The sequence below is a fragment of the Rattus norvegicus genome, chromosome 9 (genome assembly GCF_021556685.1).
Source record: "Rattus norvegicus strain SHRSP/BbbUtx chromosome 9, alternate assembly SHRSP_T2T, whole genome shotgun sequence".
Taxonomy (NCBI): domain Eukaryota; kingdom Metazoa; phylum Chordata; class Mammalia; order Rodentia; family Muridae; genus Rattus; species Rattus norvegicus.
Genome location: NC_141542.1, coordinates 88,022,330 through 88,039,849, shown reverse-complemented (window position 1 = coordinate 88,039,849; position 17,520 = coordinate 88,022,330). Strand labels below are relative to the sequence as shown.

The 17,520-nt window shown below is 40.7% G+C and overlaps 1 protein-coding gene across 1 annotated transcript in view; it reads left to right on the top strand.

Annotated features, from left to right (window-relative positions):
- Positions 1 to 17,520, top strand: part of Abca12 (ATP binding cassette subfamily A member 12) — a 172,841-nt gene that overhangs the window by 104,547 nt on the left and 50,774 nt on the right. The window contains 8 exon segments of the mRNA NM_001427691.1: positions 3,163 to 3,327; positions 3,641 to 3,851; positions 5,157 to 5,296; positions 7,163 to 7,282; positions 9,780 to 9,870; positions 12,633 to 12,812; positions 13,344 to 13,659; positions 15,419 to 15,533. Coding sequence (NP_001414620.1) covers positions 3,163 to 3,327; positions 3,641 to 3,851; positions 5,157 to 5,296; positions 7,163 to 7,282; positions 9,780 to 9,870; positions 12,633 to 12,812; positions 13,344 to 13,659; positions 15,419 to 15,533 — 1,338 coding nt within the window.

Below are 17,520 nucleotides of genomic sequence, written 5' to 3'. Positions count from 1 at the left end.
GTGCTTTTTATTTTAGAGCCAAATAAGGCTTCTACCAGAGATCATCTATTACAGATGTGGGCATTGGCTTAACAATGAAATTAGTGACCAAGCTTTATCAATTTTTTTACTTTGTATACCTAAAAACAAAGTAAAAATAACATTACTACCGTAACATAAATCAATAATTATTTCTTATATTTCAATAAGCATTATTTAGTACAATAAAAATAAAGATTGGGAACTGGAGAGATGGCTCAGTGGTTAGAAAAAAATGGCTGCTCTTTCAGAGGACCTGGGTTCATAATCATCTGTAATTCCAATCCCAGGGGGCTGTGATACTATCTTCTGGCTTCTGCAGGCACTGCGTCCTGCTGCATAGACATATTTGCAGGCAAAATACAACCACAAATAAATTAATTAATTAATTAATTAATTAAAATTAGAAGAAAAGGTTGAAATTTTAAAAGAAACATTGTTTTAAAATTGCAAGTAAAAAACACACACTGAGAGGATTTTTTAATGCAAAAATATATATAAAATTCTTTGGGGTGTTTTCAACATGCAAATGTTTGCATTTCCTTCATCAATTTAGTAAGAAACAACCATTATTTCTGGTCGTGGTGAGCAAAACTCTGCTGCAATGAGCAGATGCTCTGGAAGTGTTCATCACCACAGAACTAAGAGAAAAGTATAAGTTGGAAAATGGAAAACGTTTCTGTACCAAAGTCTATACTTGAGTCAAAATTGAATACTGATCACACCCCACCTCCCTCCTCTCCTCCCAGTCCTGCCTTTACAGATTCCTCCCCCTCCATTACCTCCTCTCCTCCTCAGAGATGGGAAAGCTCCCCTTGGGTACCACCCCACCCTGGGACATCCAGTCATAGCAGGACTAAGCACATCCTCTCCCAGTGAAGCCCAGTCAGGCAGCCTTCTGAGGGGAGGGGGATCCAATAGCAGGCAAAAAGCTGAGAAAAAAATGCTGTTTTCCCAGCTTAAATATTAGGAAATGCAGAGGCTGAGGGGATAGAAATGTTTCAGGATTAGTTACGGTTTACCGTGTTCTGCGCATGTGCTTCATCTTAGTCCTGCCCACGCCGTATCCCCCATAGCACTCCTCAACCCCACCCCGACACCTCTCAAGCAGCAGAGTAACCCTATCATCCTGAGTGAGCTAACCCAAACACAGAAAGACATACATGGTATGCACTCACTGATAAGTGGCTATTAGCCCAAATGCTTGAATTACCCTAAATGCCTAGAACAAATGAAACTCAAGACAGATGATCAAAATGTGAATGGTTCACTCCTTCTTTAAAAGGGGAACAAGAATACCCTTGGCAGGGAAGAGAGAGGCAAAGATTAAAACAGAGACTGAAGGAACACCCATTCAGAGTCTGCCCCACATGTGGCCCATGCATATACAGCCATCCAATTAGACAAGATGGATGAAGCAAAGAAGTGCAGACTGACAGGAGCCGGATGTAGATCGCTCCTGAGAGACACAGCCAGAATACAGCAAATACAGAGGCGAATACCAGCAGCAAACCACTGAACTGAGAATAGGACCCCCGTTGAAGGAATCAGAGAAAGAACTGGAAGAGCTTGAAGGGGCTCGAGACCCCATATGTACAACAATGCCAAGCAACCAGAGCTTCCAGGGACTAAGCCACTACCTAAAGACTATACATGGACTGACCCTGGACTCTGACCTCATAGGTAGCAATGAATATCCTAGTAAGAGCACCAGTGGAAGGGGAAGCCCTGGGTCCTGCTAAGACTGAACCCCCAGTGAACTAGACTGTTGGGGGGAGGGGGACAATGGGGGGAGGGTGGGGAGGGGAACACCGATAAGAAAGGAGAGGGGGGAGGGGGATGTTTGCCCGGAAACTGGGAAAGGGAATAACACTCGAAATGTATATAAGAAATACTCAAGTTAATAAAAAAAAAAAAAAGTGTCACTTTATGTCACCGCTCTCCTTACCATTCCCCACCCCCTAGGAAAGCCCCCTGTCCTATCCACACCCTTATGATCTGTACACATTCCCCATTTGGAATCGCTACCTACTGAGCCATCCTTAGGCCCGTGCTTACCACGTGGCAGCGTGGTATCGCCCCAGAGCACAGTTCACAGGATCTAAAGAGCGGGTAGTTCACACTGACCACCTGTAGCACTCACCCTTTCCTTGCACATGCTTCTTCATGGCTGAGATCTTAGCAGAGAGGCACTAGCACAAGCCAATTCCACAGCTGAGAGAAGGAGAAGGAAAGGGGGAGGGGAAGGGGATGGGGGATGGGGAATGGGGACCGGGACGAGGACTGGAACCGGGACAGGGAAAGTTCCAGAGAGAGACAGAGACAGAGACAGAGACAGAGAGAAACCTTTTTGACCTTCCTTTTTGGAAGAGCTTTTCTTCCCCAAAGACCTCACACATCTTTTTGTGTCTGCCCAAAACCTCTTTATTCTTTTTATTCTTATATTGCTTAATTTATTTTTTTTTACTGTTATTACTTTGTATACGTGTAGCCAGGAGCACACTTTTTAAAGCAATAGCATGCACATATGCAAGGCATTACACAATAGATGTTTATCATTCTGACGTTGAAAATAGCTTATTTGGGGACTGGAAGGATGGCTTGGCAGTTAAGACCATATAGTAGTCCCTTATAGAGTAGCATTTCTAGTCCCACTCTGAGATCTCAAGCATCGAGTTTGTGTAGTCTCAAATTAGCCTTTGCCTTTCGTATCAGTTGAACCGATCACATAGTATCTGGTGTGTGTGCCTGGTTTCTTTCACTTAGTACAGTATCTTCAAGTTTGGTATTTGTTGTAACGTGTATAAGCATTTCTTATTCTTTTTCTGATATGTCCATATTATATTGCATTTTAAGGATAAATTTAGGTAGATTGTTCCCACTCCCAACCTGTTGGCTGTTGTTAGCAAAATCCCTACAAATGTTTGCATACCAGCCTTTATGTGGGTTTATGTCTCCCCTCTGCTTGGGTGACCACCTAGAAATGGAGCTGTTGGTTTATTTGGTAAATACCTCCATTTGGCTGATCTGTAGGCTTTCCAAAACATTTCACAAAGAGGCTGTTCTGTTTTATAATCTTACCAGGCATCCACGAGGTTCCGTTGCCTCCATGTAAGCCATTCGTTTCCATTCTCTTTCCATTAGGTGTTTTTCCCAAGGAAAGATCAAAAGCCCATGGAAAGGATGATGGAGCTTTTCATAAAGCTGAGAGAGATCCTCAATCAGTTGGCTTCCGGCACACATCCACTGCTGGACAAAATGAGATCCCTGAGACAAATGCATCTGCCCAGGAATGTTCCATTAACACAGGTAGAAGAGTCGCTCGGTAACGTTCCTCCTGAGAAATCATTCCTGTCAGGATGGCTTTTATTTAAGATTGGGTGCAATACGTTCAGCTACTGATCTAGTGCACAGAAGACAGAGACTCACAGGAAGAGAACCCTCCACTTTAGCCATCTTGCATGTAAACCACTGAGGCTTCTCATTCTCTATTCAGGTTTGCAATTCACACTTTAAAGAAATCAAGGAAACTCTCAGTGCTGCCACTTTTTCGTTCTATGTTGTCTTCTAGAGCACAGGTAGCTCCTGTAACATTAATAACTCTTTGGACATTGTCTCCCAGGCCATGTATAGAAGCACCAGGATGAACACGCCGGCAGGATCTTTCAGTACCATCTCCCAAGCTCTGTGTTCCCAAGGGATCACCACCGAGTACTTAACCTCTATGCTGCCTAGTTCCCAGAAGCCAAAAGGCAACCACACCAAGGATTTTCTCACGTATAAATTAACTAAAGAAGAAATTGCTTCAAAATATGGGATTCCTTTAAATGCTAGTAAGTGTGCCTCAAATTAGGTATGATAATTATTCTTAATGACAAGAGCATTACATGTTCTGTCTCCACTTTTCTTGGTAAATGAAGTATTAATTTTACCTCGGAATAAAAATAGCAAACACTTGTGCAGGACTCACTTCGTGTTCTGCCTGTTAACTCACACCCTCATCACAGCAGCCCCATGAGGTAATGTCTACCCGATTGCATCTTACTGAGGGCGAGTACTCCCAAAGATAACGAACACCTGCCCAAGGTCACTGAACTTGGAGGTCTCAGAGCTATTGAATTGTGTAAACAACAGAATGTAGGGTCATAGATCATTTTGTAAGAGACATGCCCATCATGTATCATTAGGTGACTTGGTCATTATGGGAACATCATAACAACTTAGAATGCCAGCCTCCACATCTCAAGTGATGTTATTCTACAGGACCCATATATATATCCATATCCATATATATATATATATCCATATATATATATATATATATATATATATATATATATATATGCATCCCATCACTGACAACATTGTTGTTGGCCTGCACAGCTCTGTGGGTCTATAGGCTGCAGCATCTGTAGGTCATAACGATGAATTCTTGCCAGTTCATAATGCAAAAGCTTGTTTTAAATTTGCTTGGGTCAATATTTTCCCCTAACTTTCTAGCACTAGACGTTTATGTGGCATCTGGTAGAACTGTGTGTATGCAGCTGAACATAACTGTTTAGCGGCATATCAAAGCCATTCACTTGATCTATAAACTTCGAGATGCAAAATGTGACCCGAGGAACTCTTCCAGGTGATGTATGGATGTTTAGTATAGCAATTGGGTTGGCTCATTCATTCATCTTTTTATTCATTCGATAAAAACTTATGAATGTCTCACATATCTGGCTTCATTCTGGGAGTAGGGTTTTGCGTATTTTTAGAAAATTTAAGTGGTGGTAAAACGCTTGTATTGGAAGCGATTGTGAAATAGGGTTTGAAATCTTTGTATTTCTTCTTGGCAAAATGCCATCATTTATTCTAGGGTGGCTTATCCGCTTACACTTTTGCTCCTAAAGAACAATTGTTACTTTGCTGTCTTACATCAATACCAGATGTTTCATATCTGCTACCAGTGTAGATAGTGCTAAGACATACATTTTAGGCTACATAGTCTGCACCCATTCTCCATGAAGAAGTGAATTTGGAAGGTGTGCCTAGGATGATTGTCTTTCCCCTAAATTACGATGATTGTTGCATATTACTTGTATGTATTAATTGACTGGTGGTTTATTTTGTCTTGTTTTTTTTATTTCCAGCACCATTTTGCTTCTCCCTTTACAAAGACATCATTAACATGCCGGCTGGACCTGTGATTTGGGCCTTCTTGAAACCCATGTTATTGGGAAAGATTTTATATGCGCCATATAACCCAACTACAAAGGCCATTATGGAAAAGGTTTGGCTGATAAACTCAATGTGTGTATGTGGGGTACTGTTTCTGTCTTAACATAGTCAATTCCTAAACTTATTTTAGATGATTCCGGCTTATGTCTTCTCTGCCATCATTATTGTTCATGGTTTTTTTGCTTTGGCCCTAGATAGGTGTGCATGACACTGAATACCAGTGGTGACAGCTCTTGGTGAAATGAACCATATGACATTTGGGGATAAAATTAGATACAGCTAGAACTCAGACTTCTCACTGCATCTAAGAAAGCCAAAAAGTTTTCAATGAGTGTTGAATGTTAGAAACATTTATAAAAATCACACTAGAAAGAGAAAAAGGGTGATTATGTAACTCATTCAAATTAAAATAGCCCGAAAGTATAAGTTCTTGGCTTCGGCTGTGTAGTTTAATATTTCTTATTTTCATCAATGACACATCCTCAGAAGGACAATGTCATCAGGACCTGCACTTACCACTTGCCTCAGTTTATCAAAATAACATTCTGCCACTTTAAAGTTGGCTTTAAGGGTGGGCATGGCACTCCATGGTAGAGTGCTCACCTGACGTCACAGAGCCCTGAGTTCAATCCACAGCACTGAAAAGAAAAGAAAGCCTTAGTGAGGTTGGCTTGGAGACAGCCATGCAGAGCACGCATGGAGCCCCAGTGCCTTGAGGCTGAGACTGGAGACTTTGGAAGGGGACGCCACCTCTCAAAAGAGAAATAGTGGTTTGAATTACACACCAAGTCTTTGAAAACACTAAAGAGTGGAAGAGAACAAAATCTGCCTTAACATTACCCGATCATTAAATCACAGTTGGCGTGAGTCCAGTGTTACTCAGCGACTATGTAAAATGCACAGGCGGTTTCCACTGAGTGCTGCTGCTTTGAATGCTTGTAATTTAACATCTTATTTGTCTTACTGGACGTGAATATCACCTAACTTTGTATAAGTGAGTCACTCTCACTGTCTCCAGTGTGGACCCGCCCTTTTATGCTCGACTCGAATCTCCTCTCTTTTACATGGTAAAAAAAATTCCTTCAACTCAATAGAGCTAGTGAAATTCTTTGCTTTTCAAAGATGTTTAATAACACGAAAATGCATTTATTTAATTCTCACTTGCTGGTCACTCATTTTATCTCCAAGGTACATTTTTAGTTTTGTGCTAATGCAAACATTGTGGCCAAGAGAACACATTGCATACATTTGAACATGTTTTTTTTTTTTTTCCTTCAGTAAGGTTAATGTCTAAGATTGGAGGGTAGGAGAATATTTTATTGCTTTGTTTTATTATTTTATTTTATTGAGATAGGGTCTCGATATGTAGCTTATGCAATCCTTGAGGGTTCAGAATCTTCCTGCCTCAGCCTGCATGTGCTGACGTAGACAGGTACCACCATGCTTGGCTGCACTTTATTTGCTCTTGTCAGAGTGATTTTCTAAATGGCTGTGGTGTACATGTTCCCAGGAACAAGAAGCAGGCACTTATCCTGTTTTCTGTCTTAGAACATTTAAGAAAACTATCCTCCCTATGTGCATGAACTTGGCGCTGCTTAATAGTAAAGTGAAATTTGACTTTGGTAAAAACTAAAACCTGTGAGAACTCTGGGAATACTCCCATTTGATTAGAAATTCATGTAAGACATGAAGCAAACCCTAAATTTCCAAGAATTTTAAATACATGATATTCGTCCTTATAAGATATATCATTTGAACACATAGAAATAATCTGACAATGGTTTTTCTTTTTTCTTTTCTTTTTTTTTTACCAACTCTACCTTTTAATGCTGTTGCTTTTAATATACCAAAAAGTCTTATACTGAAATATGTGAAAAATACAAATTGACCATGTCTCTCTTGTTTCTTCGTTGTTAAGTCCAATGTAACTCTGAGACAGCTGGCGGAATTAAGAGAGAAATCTCAAGAGTGGATGGATAAGTCACCGATCTTCATGAATTCCTTCCACCTGCTAAACCAGACCATCCCAATGCTCCAGGTACTGGATCCCTCTGTCATACGCCTTCCTGGGAACTACAACTCTCTGATGTTTTAATTACCTTGATTATGGGAAGATAGTAACTTAGCATCCATATTCAATAAATCGGAATAGCCGTCTCTCCAGAGAGAGGGTCGGAGACAAGATAGCAGGATTCCCACTCGCATTTGTACCCTAGCCTTCCCTCTTGATGTTCCTGCCTCTCTACTACTCTAGACGTGAGAGCACTTCCACACGGACGTAACTCTAACTGGTGCTATAATTATTTATTAAATGATTATAATTAATATACCACAGACATGCTTAAGTTATGTCTCTTTAAAATTATTCTTTGATAGTTAATGTGTTTAGAAATTCTCAAGTACTAATATTCTAGAAAGCATTCAACACCAGGAGTTCTTTAGTTGAAGCATGTGGCACGGACTGTATACAAGGTACTCTCATGGAGGTAGATGGGTGGGGGCCTTAAATTGAAGTCTTTGTAAAGAAGCAAACGGCAAACCTAGAAAAAAATAATGTTCTAATATATGGCCTCTTTACAAATTTAGTCCTCACTCAGCCACTCTTGGTTTTCACGCCAGAACAGTTGCAGGTTTGACGGTGCAGCCCTGTGCACTTTGGTTTGAAAAGTATGGTTTGGGATTCTGGTAAAAAGAAGCAGGCTCTTCTGAAGATACTGAAGACAGTGTAGGGAAATGTTCCAAGCACAAATGGGACTTCTGACGACTGGAGGCCAAGCAGCAGGGCTAGCCTGTGATCAGCTGGAAAAGAGAATCTGCAGGAATGATAGTATTCAAGATACTCGAGAGGAATCAGTTTGCACTGCAAAGGGATGCCCCCTGTAATCCTGATGAAACCCAGGAATATTTAGGCAAAAATAACATTCCTGTGTTTACCATCATGCCGTGTAAATGAAGCCCAGAATGAATGATTCGTTTCATAAATGCTTGTCAGGACAATTGCACCTGGAAGCTACTTTCTTTGGTTTGTTTTGAGTAACAATCAATACATGGTTACATTTAAGTGTGAATTAGAAAATAAATATAAAAAACATTAATATGTCTAATAACTACAAAATGAAGGGCACTTTTTCATCAAACATGGTCCCCACAATGTACTATTCAGTTTAACAATTAACAAAATAACTATTCTAAGTTCAACTTCTCATTTACAGTGGATCTTTTCTGGCAAGTCTCAGATGGCAATGCGTCGTGAATAGAATTTTATTGCCCTACCTATTCTCCTCAGTGGAAGGTTGCTCTTTTTCTCAAAAAAAAAAAATCCTTTTATCTATGGAGAGGGAACAGTACACACACACACACACACACACACACACACACACACACACACACACACACACAGAGTATTTTATTAAGAAATTTTTGTTGGCTAAAGTACTGAATTACCAAAGGACGTGCTCTGTACACAACAACAGTTCCCCAGTACAGAATTTATTAGAACCTCGGTGACCATCTTCACAGTGGGATTAGCAGCTAGCGGAAATATCTTTACTCCAGAGAAGGATAAATTGCTACTCTCAATTCTCCAGGAAGAACTTACTTCTGTGAATGCACAGCAAGTTTGACACTGGAGGCACTTACAGATGACATGGCATGCTACACAATGGTTCCTCCACAGTGCGGAGGCTCTGGGTTCAATCATTAGCAAACATTCGCGCGTCTGTGCACATGCGCATGCGCACTCGCCAAGACGCTATAGGGAAGATGGACAGAATAGTGCTCACTGTGAGATGTGGTAAAAATCTTCATAGTGTCTGGCTCACAGCGAAAAGAGCTAATGATGGCTAACGTAGTGAAAGCTACGTCCCTTATGTTTGAAAATCGCCACAGAAGCCTTAATATTGTAAATAAATTATTATTTTAAATGATCAGTGTTTCAGTGGATGGGTTGGTTTTATTGGTGTGTTTTTCCATGGCCATATAGCTGTTCCTATTCAATGCAGAACGGTGTTACAATAATGGACACTGACATTTCTGATTAGTCATGTATCCCCCCACTTCACAGAAAGATAACCTGGAGCCAGAGATAGGAGGCCTCGCAGCTGGGGACCAGGAACTAGAATACAAAGCAGCCGTGAGGTCAGACTCTGTGCAGACCTTGTGAATGTCACAAGTTGCCTTTAAAAAAAAAAAAAACCTCTGGAGAATGAAATGCACCCTGAAACACATTATTTATAATGTATGTTTAACTGGAAATAATTTATTAGCACCGGGAAAATTTCTATTTAATTGAATATAATTCTCTGATGTTAAAAAATAATTATGGTCCCCTCAAGGCACTTTTTAGAAATCTGAGTAATTTGTGTTAAAGACAAAAGTTCATTCTTTCAAATCATTGTGCACAAGCCCACAAGTAGGTAGGTACATTAATAACGCCCAGTGGCGTCTGCTTCTTTGTTCAAGGTTGTGTTAAGTCTGACAGTGATTAAACATGCTTTCTTCCCATTTTGAAACTGGTTCCTGTTATTAATTTTTAGAATACTCTACGGAACCCCTTTGTGCAAGTTTTTGTGAAGTTCTCCGTGGGACTCGATGCTGTCGAACTCCTGAAGCAGATAGATGACCTCGGTGAGTCCCACCACGCCGTGTACTCTCAGTCACTCTGTACATCAGAATCAGGGGAAGAAACCCAGAGCCCTGTGTCTGTGAGAAATCGCCCCTTTTCTTCTGTATTCAGCTCTTTGTTATTTATTGGAAGGGAAGCGGGACCCTGGCCACGTCTACCGACATTTTCTGTTAATTAGTAATAGGGATGTGTGAACACTCATGGTTGGTTTCCATGATTTTGCAGCAATGCATGTAATGTGAATGCAACTTTTACTCCAATCACAGAAAGGCAAAAGTAAGAGTAAGGTGGCACATTTTACTCCCTCCCCTTTTCCCTGATCACTCAGTGAGAAGTCAGTCCTCACAAGTGTGAGAACGTGAGATGATTTCTGGCAGCGTTTAACATTTGATCTCCACTGGCCTCATAAGAGAACCTCTGTGAGAACCGAACGGGAACTGGAAAAGACTATAGAGTTAACAAAGGCAAACACTGGAGACTCGAAAGGAAATAAGCCTAAATCAGTATTCAAGGTTCGGTCTTCCTCGCAGGGTCATGTAAAAGGAACAAGCTGCAGAGAATCAAAGGCAGCTGTCTGAACTTACATATTTCCTCTGCCAAGTCCCCACCTTCAACCTAAAGGATGCAAGACATCTAATTCAGGCTGTGTCTGATTCACGGTTGCTATGCAACCCACAAGGATGAGGAAGGGATTGAGAGCATCAGAATTTGGCAGTAGCAGAGCAAATACCCTCCCCCTTCCTAGCACCTCTGGGACCCAAATGACTTAGGTAGTAAACCGGTGGGAAGGAATCATGTCTGTATTTGCATGTGGCTGTATGGCGTATAATTATACCCATTGGATGATAGTCAACCCAATTTGGTTAAAGAAAGGTATTAGGGGATTTATTTTCTGAAAGGAAATGGTAAGTCACCATGTGATAAAAATATCAGGGATAAAGTTCTTAAATAAATATTATCATTCCTAACTTTTAAAATAGATGAGGCTTAGAATTTAAAATCAGATTAAAGTAAGTATAACAGTAAGTCTAACTCACTTGAAGGCCTGCGTTTAATGATCAAACTTGATTACACACACACACACATACACATACACACACATACATATTATACATGTATACATATATATGTTTGTCAATGAGACTTGTATTATAATTATATATGTAAGGAGTATACAGTTAGATCTTGCCCGAGCATTTCCTTAAACCCATGTACCAACAGGCCTGGAGACTCCTTCCTTGTCATTGTTGGTTTCCAGTGTCTGCTGGAGGCCACGGCGTTCTATAACACAGCCATTCCTTACTACCACCCCCACCAACTAAAACCTGTTATGCTAAAATGTACCGAGAAATAGAGTCAGGGAATTGCCCTCTGTGAGAACCAGGACTTACTCTGGATAAGGTAAGGGACCTGTTTAGAAGGATTTATGATAGTCACAGCCCAGTCTTCATAATGATCAAGTTAATAAAAACTTAATTGGTCAAATGATTTGTTAACTCATGATTTTATATTTACCCTTGGTCCCTGCTGCCTTCTTCCCATGGAATCTGACAACTGAAGAACAATTAAATCCTCTTTCTTCCAGTGTAATTACTTACAATTAAATCTTGGTCATATTGTCTAGGTTAATTCAGACATGAATAGAGATGACTCACAAAAGACTGTGTTGTTTATTTAAGACAGTGGTACTGGGAATCAAATCCTGGACCTTGTGCTGCTCCCTCATAAGGCTGCATTCCCTTTCCACCATCATTGCTGGATGCTTTCTCTCACCCCTTCCCCCACCCCAGCCCAGGCATGGCGATATTTCTCCTCCTCCTCCTCTTCTTCCTCCCCCCCCTTCCTCTCTCTGTCCCCTGACCACCACGTAATTTAAAAGTCTCACCTTGAAGTCAGCTGGGGGCAGGGACCCTCAGGTCTGGAAGTGCAGCTTTGGGAGCCAAATTAAGACAAAGCATTAGAACCAATTCCCAACACTAAGGAAGATTTTTTGTTTTGCTTATTTAAGATGGTCATAGTTAGCCCAAAGTGTATTACATATATAATGTATTTATTCTATGTGTGTGGTCTATGCACATAGCATGTTCATGTGTAGGCACATGGAGGTCAGAAGTAGATGTTGGGCGTCCTCTTCAGTATCTCTCCATCCTATTTTCTTGAGACATGGTCTCTCAGTGAAGATGGAGCTTGCCTGTTCAGCTAGACAGGCAGGCTGGCAGGCTCCAGGGATTTGTCTGTTTCTGCTCCCAACCCAACCCTTGTCAATGTAGGCACCGCCACACCTGGCTTTTGCATGGGCGCCAAGCCTCCACATTCAGGGTACCTGTGCTTGCTTGCCAAGTACGTTTTTAAAACCTACTGAGCCATCTCCACAGCAACTATATGCATAATTTTTAAGATGTATTCATCCTTAGTCCTTTGTTATTTAAATAATAACAGAATATACTTTTGCATTATCTTATGTCCCTCTGAACCTGGGTTGGTTGTATTTGTAACTGGCTTAGCATTCTCCTCAAGGAATTTCTGTAGAACTGGACACATTTTCTTCAATATGGAATATTAGATGTTTTTGAAATAAATTCTACAGCATCACCTCATTGTTATAATTTAGTTTAATTGACACCATGTCGCCATTTTTCAAAAAATAAAAATCAGTATTTGTTTTACTACTTTTGAAATAAAGATCGTAATCTCTCTCTCTCTTTCTCTCTCTCTCTCTCTCTCTCTCTCTCTCTCTCTCTCTCTCTCTCTCTCTCTCCTTTAGATGTTCTCAGGCTGAAATTAGAGAACAACATTGACATCATCGATCAGCTGAACACGCTGTCTTCCCTGACAGTGAATATTTCCTCCTGTGTGCTTTACGACCGTATTCAGGCAGCAGACACTGTGGACGAAATGGAGATGATAGCCAAGCAGCTCTACAAGAGTAATGAGCTCTTTGGAAGTAAGTGCTACCCTGTTAGGGGAGGAGTCTCTGTGGACTAAACCATACTGTATTCTTTTCTCCCCTCTTCTGTCCAGAACACAAAAAATAGTCTGAAGCCCGTCGCCCCCTTCTGACATTAGTATAATGAGATCCTTCAACCGACTGCATTGTCCAAGCACAAGAGCCCTTCAACAAATATCTCACTTCACTGAGGAAAACAATTCAGAGTAGAAAGCGTCATGCAATTAAAGGGTGAAGCTAAGGCTAGCCTCGTTATCAGTCAAGATTATCCATTTAAAATATTGCTTGGCAATTTAAATGAGTGGCTTGCGGTGATATATTTACTCTGTCACTTTGTGAGGATATTCTTAACTCCAGCTTTGAACCTTGACGTGGACCCCTCTTAGAAACCATCCGGCTAAACAAAGAGCCTGAACGCACCGTCCCACTGCTAACTCAGTTGTCTGCTCCCTAAGTTACACCCTCTGACCAGTGAGTAACGCTGCCTAGGAAGTAACTTTTGTGCTGCTGTTGCTGTTTTCCTTTTAGGTGTCATTTTTAAGCTTCCATCTAACGGAAGTTCACACAGAGGCTTTGACTCTGAAAGAGTCTCCCTTCCTCCTATCGTGAGATATACCATCCGCATGAGTCTGAAGACGGCGCAGACCACAAGGAGCATAAGAACAAAGATTTGGGCCCCGGGGCCACACAATTCTCCATCACATAACCAGATCTACGGCCGGGCCTTCATTTATTTGCAGGATAGTATTGAAAGAGCCATCATTGAGTTACAAACGGGAAGGAACTCCCAGGAAGTCGCCGTCCAGGTTCAAGCGGTTCCCTATCCCTGCTTCATGAAAGACAAGTGAGTGGGATGGCTAGTGGTCAAACACCCTTTAGAGAACTCCCTTCCTCCTTGACGTGTCCAACAAAGGGAAGACATTCACCACGCCTTTACCATATGTTTAGAGCCGAAAGCAGATTTTGCCTGACTATTTCCTTAAAGAATAGAGGCACCAGGACATTGCATGCTCTGTGAGAGTGAACAAAAGACCTTGTATGTAATGTAAACTCTCTGCAATATACAAAATTCTTCCCAGTATGTTATTTTATTTGATTGACCACTGCACTCTGTCAGTTAAATGGAAGCAGTATCATCGTCCATAGTTTTCAGATAATAAGGAAATTCAATACCTCACTTGACTGAGATGTACACCCATCTGATGACAGTATCTGCATTTTTCCCAGTACTAGACTAAACCTAAAACGCAGCATTATTTGGAAGAAACATTATGAGAGCATTGTCATTAACTAATGGGAGCCCTTACCTAATTGTCTATCCAGAAACTGACTTAAGAATAAACCTGGTCTGAGGCAAAATTCATTGAACAAATGTTCTATTACAAACATCTCCCCCAGGAAGCAAATTATATGCTAGTTTCCCATCTCTTCAGTAGTGATACACTTCTGCACAGTACCGTGATATCAAGTGATAGTGACCTCATGGTCCATTAATATTTGCCTTTTTCTCGAGTGTGTAAGAATGGTCTTGGGACCTTTCTCTACATAAAGACTTCTGGGCAGCCCAAGAGGCTAAAGAGATTGATGTGGAACTTCACAAAGAGCATCCACCTTTGCCTCTGCCCATTAAAGGGTTGTGATTGTCAGAGCCATGCCTTCCTGGTTATTACCACCACCAGCTCCAGGGAAATTGTTCAAAAGCAAACTCCTGGCCTGTGCGTACGTAGTAAGTGAGCAGGTTTTTTAGGAAGGTTTAAGTGTTTCTGCTCTATGGTCTTCTCAGAGAAACATCAAATAACACCAAAGCGTTATGACCAACTGCTCGGAAATACATGTAGGGTTGATGGACTTTCCAAGGTCCCTCTAGTACAACATACTGCCAATACATATACATATACATATACATATACATATACATATACATATACATATACATATACATATACATATACACATACACATACACATACACATACACATACACATACACATACATATACATATACATATATATATGGAAAGGGAGGGAGAGAGAGAGAGACAGAGAGAGAGAGAGAGAGAGAGAGAGAGAGAGACATTTCAACACCATTTGAAATGCCTTTAAAGAATCTGACTTCTTTGGATTTTAAATAAAATATTCTGGATTTCATATCATTTGATTCAGGAACTTTTAGTTTAATTATAATTACAAACTTCCTTAAAGATTAATACAGTCACTCCGGACACTGTCACTTTTAGATTGGATTGCCAATCATCTAATTTTGAATCTGCCATTCGGATAAGAAAAGTTTTGAGTGTTGTAATTATAGCTGAATAATGATTTTCCCAACCAGGACATACTCAAGTGTAATTTAAACAAAGTGACAATTTTTCTCTATCTCCCCCCAGAGCTATGTCTTCACTCTTGTACTACCCCCCAAAAAAAAGAGATAGCCACTGTTAAATCAGCTTCCTACTTCATAAATGGTGAGGCTGTGTTAACAGTTACTCTGAGCTCCCTAATGGGAATGTAATTCCGCACACGGGGGTGTTCACTTCTTGCACGCTGCAGTCTGTAAGGCGGCACTTATTTTGATGACTGGATCTTCTCTTCTGTTTCACAGCTTCCTCACCAGTGTCTCCTATTCCCTTCCGATTGTGCTTATGGTCGCCTGGGTTGTATTCATAGCTGCCTTTGTTAAAAAGCTCGTCTATGAGAAGGACCTTCGGCTCCACGAGGTATGTTGAGAATCTTCTCCTGTTGGGAATATGTCCTAGTCATAGAACAGCTAATTGCTGTGACTTTTATCATGCCTATTCAGACTCAGACAGCATAGCCCACATTCTTGCAAATGAGAAAGGCAAACATTTTACAGATCACAGGCAGTCCTTACTTGGTTTTCTCAAAAAAGCAACACAAAAGGCATTTAATGAGTCCTTCTGAGAAGTCAAAATCAGAATAATATTGAATAAAATAAAATATAGTTATGCACCTCACAATAATTTTTCCAGAGTAAATTACCTATAAGATATAGGCTCTAATGAAGTTTAAATACTACCGACACTATCGAGGAAGAATGACGGCTGGAAGGGCAACCAAGCAAGCCCCTAGTAGGTACAGACACAGATGTGGATGCAGGCATGAGGTAAATTTTGCTTTTAAAGAATAAATTCCCTTTCCAGTATACCTTGCGTCTCCTTTATCTTTCAGTTACAATTTGCTAAATGTCTCATAAATTGATTTAAGCCTCACTGTCTTCTGGTCTGAATGCCATGATTTTCTAATAACCATCTAAAAGCCTGATTCACACCTCAAACTTTAATTGGGTTGCATGGTCTTTTCTATCTTCTATGTCTCAGGTTCCTGAGCCTCAAAAGTGGGTCTTTAAAGATTAAAGGGCGACTTTGAAGTAGAAAACTGTGGTAGACACTGAGCTGTTTTCTACTTCAAAACAGATACCTACCTGAAATATGATACTCGTGATAAAAACAACAAACGCGCTTGTGCATGTGTGTCAGTGCGTACTCGTGTACACATCTGCATATGTCACGCTCACCACATTGTTTTACGGGAGGACATAATGCTGTTTGAATGCATCCGTTGTATGTCCCCGGAAATGTTGGAGCATAATGCAGTCCTCTCTCAGCAGAAGAGATGAAAGGCGTATTTTTAACAGTGAACTATTTCTATGTGTTAGTTCTGTGCCTTCACTTAGGAGGCATCCACTTTCAAGTTCTAACCACATGACAACAGGGTCAAAGTTACCTTGGGGATGGGGGGTGGGGAGTTCAGAGATCTTGGAATTCCAGCATGAGGCTTTGGAACGTCCTCACTTGAGCCTAGTCCCTAAACTCAGTCTCTCTCTTTTGTCTAGACATCAGTCTGTGTAGTATTTACAGAATGGACATGTCTCAGAACAGAGGGGACGCTCTATGTTACTTCTCTGTTACTTCTTACTATCAGTGCTAAGTTACTGCCCCCTCCCCCTTAAAAGCCTGTGACATCAGGATATAGTTAATATGGTGTCATAACTTAGCAGTAATTTTTCTTTTGGGGGCTACATGCCAATTAATGTCACATCTTTAAAACAACCGTGTCCTAGACTCAAAGGAATACAGCATAGTTGTGAAATGAGTTGGTACATGGTGCAACACAGATGGAATGTCCCTACTGTCCCCAGGTTGGCTTCTCCACTGCCCTCAGGTCATGGCTACCTCCTCCTTTTCAAAGATGAGGAGGCTCTGTGCCCAGGCAGTGAGAGGTGAGCTGCTGAAGACCGTGTTAGTCATCATGGTCCTCAGTAGGACTGTCTTGACTTTCACACAACTCTTTTCAAAGCCGTAGCTGCTTTCCTTCAGTGGTGCAGAATTTTAAGATGTTTCGAGAGTGGTGATGGCCAATCTCTTTGGTTACCAGAAACTTGAAATTACTTGTTAATGCCATCATTTTATATTCAGTTAAAGTATGAAAGTGCCCATAGACTACTTCTTTTCCACTCAAATTAAAACACGAAGGTTAAAAAGAAACCCACAGCATTGTACTTCTTGCCTTCTATAATTACTTTTAAAAATGGGGCAAGAAAACCTATTTAGCTGTATCTCAATGAAGTTATTAATATTTGACCCTGTCATGATGTGCCTCTGAGAAATCTCCTTAACTTTGAAAATAGCACAAATATTAATAACCAATAAGTCTATTTTTGAAACTGAGTCTTAAAATGCTTTT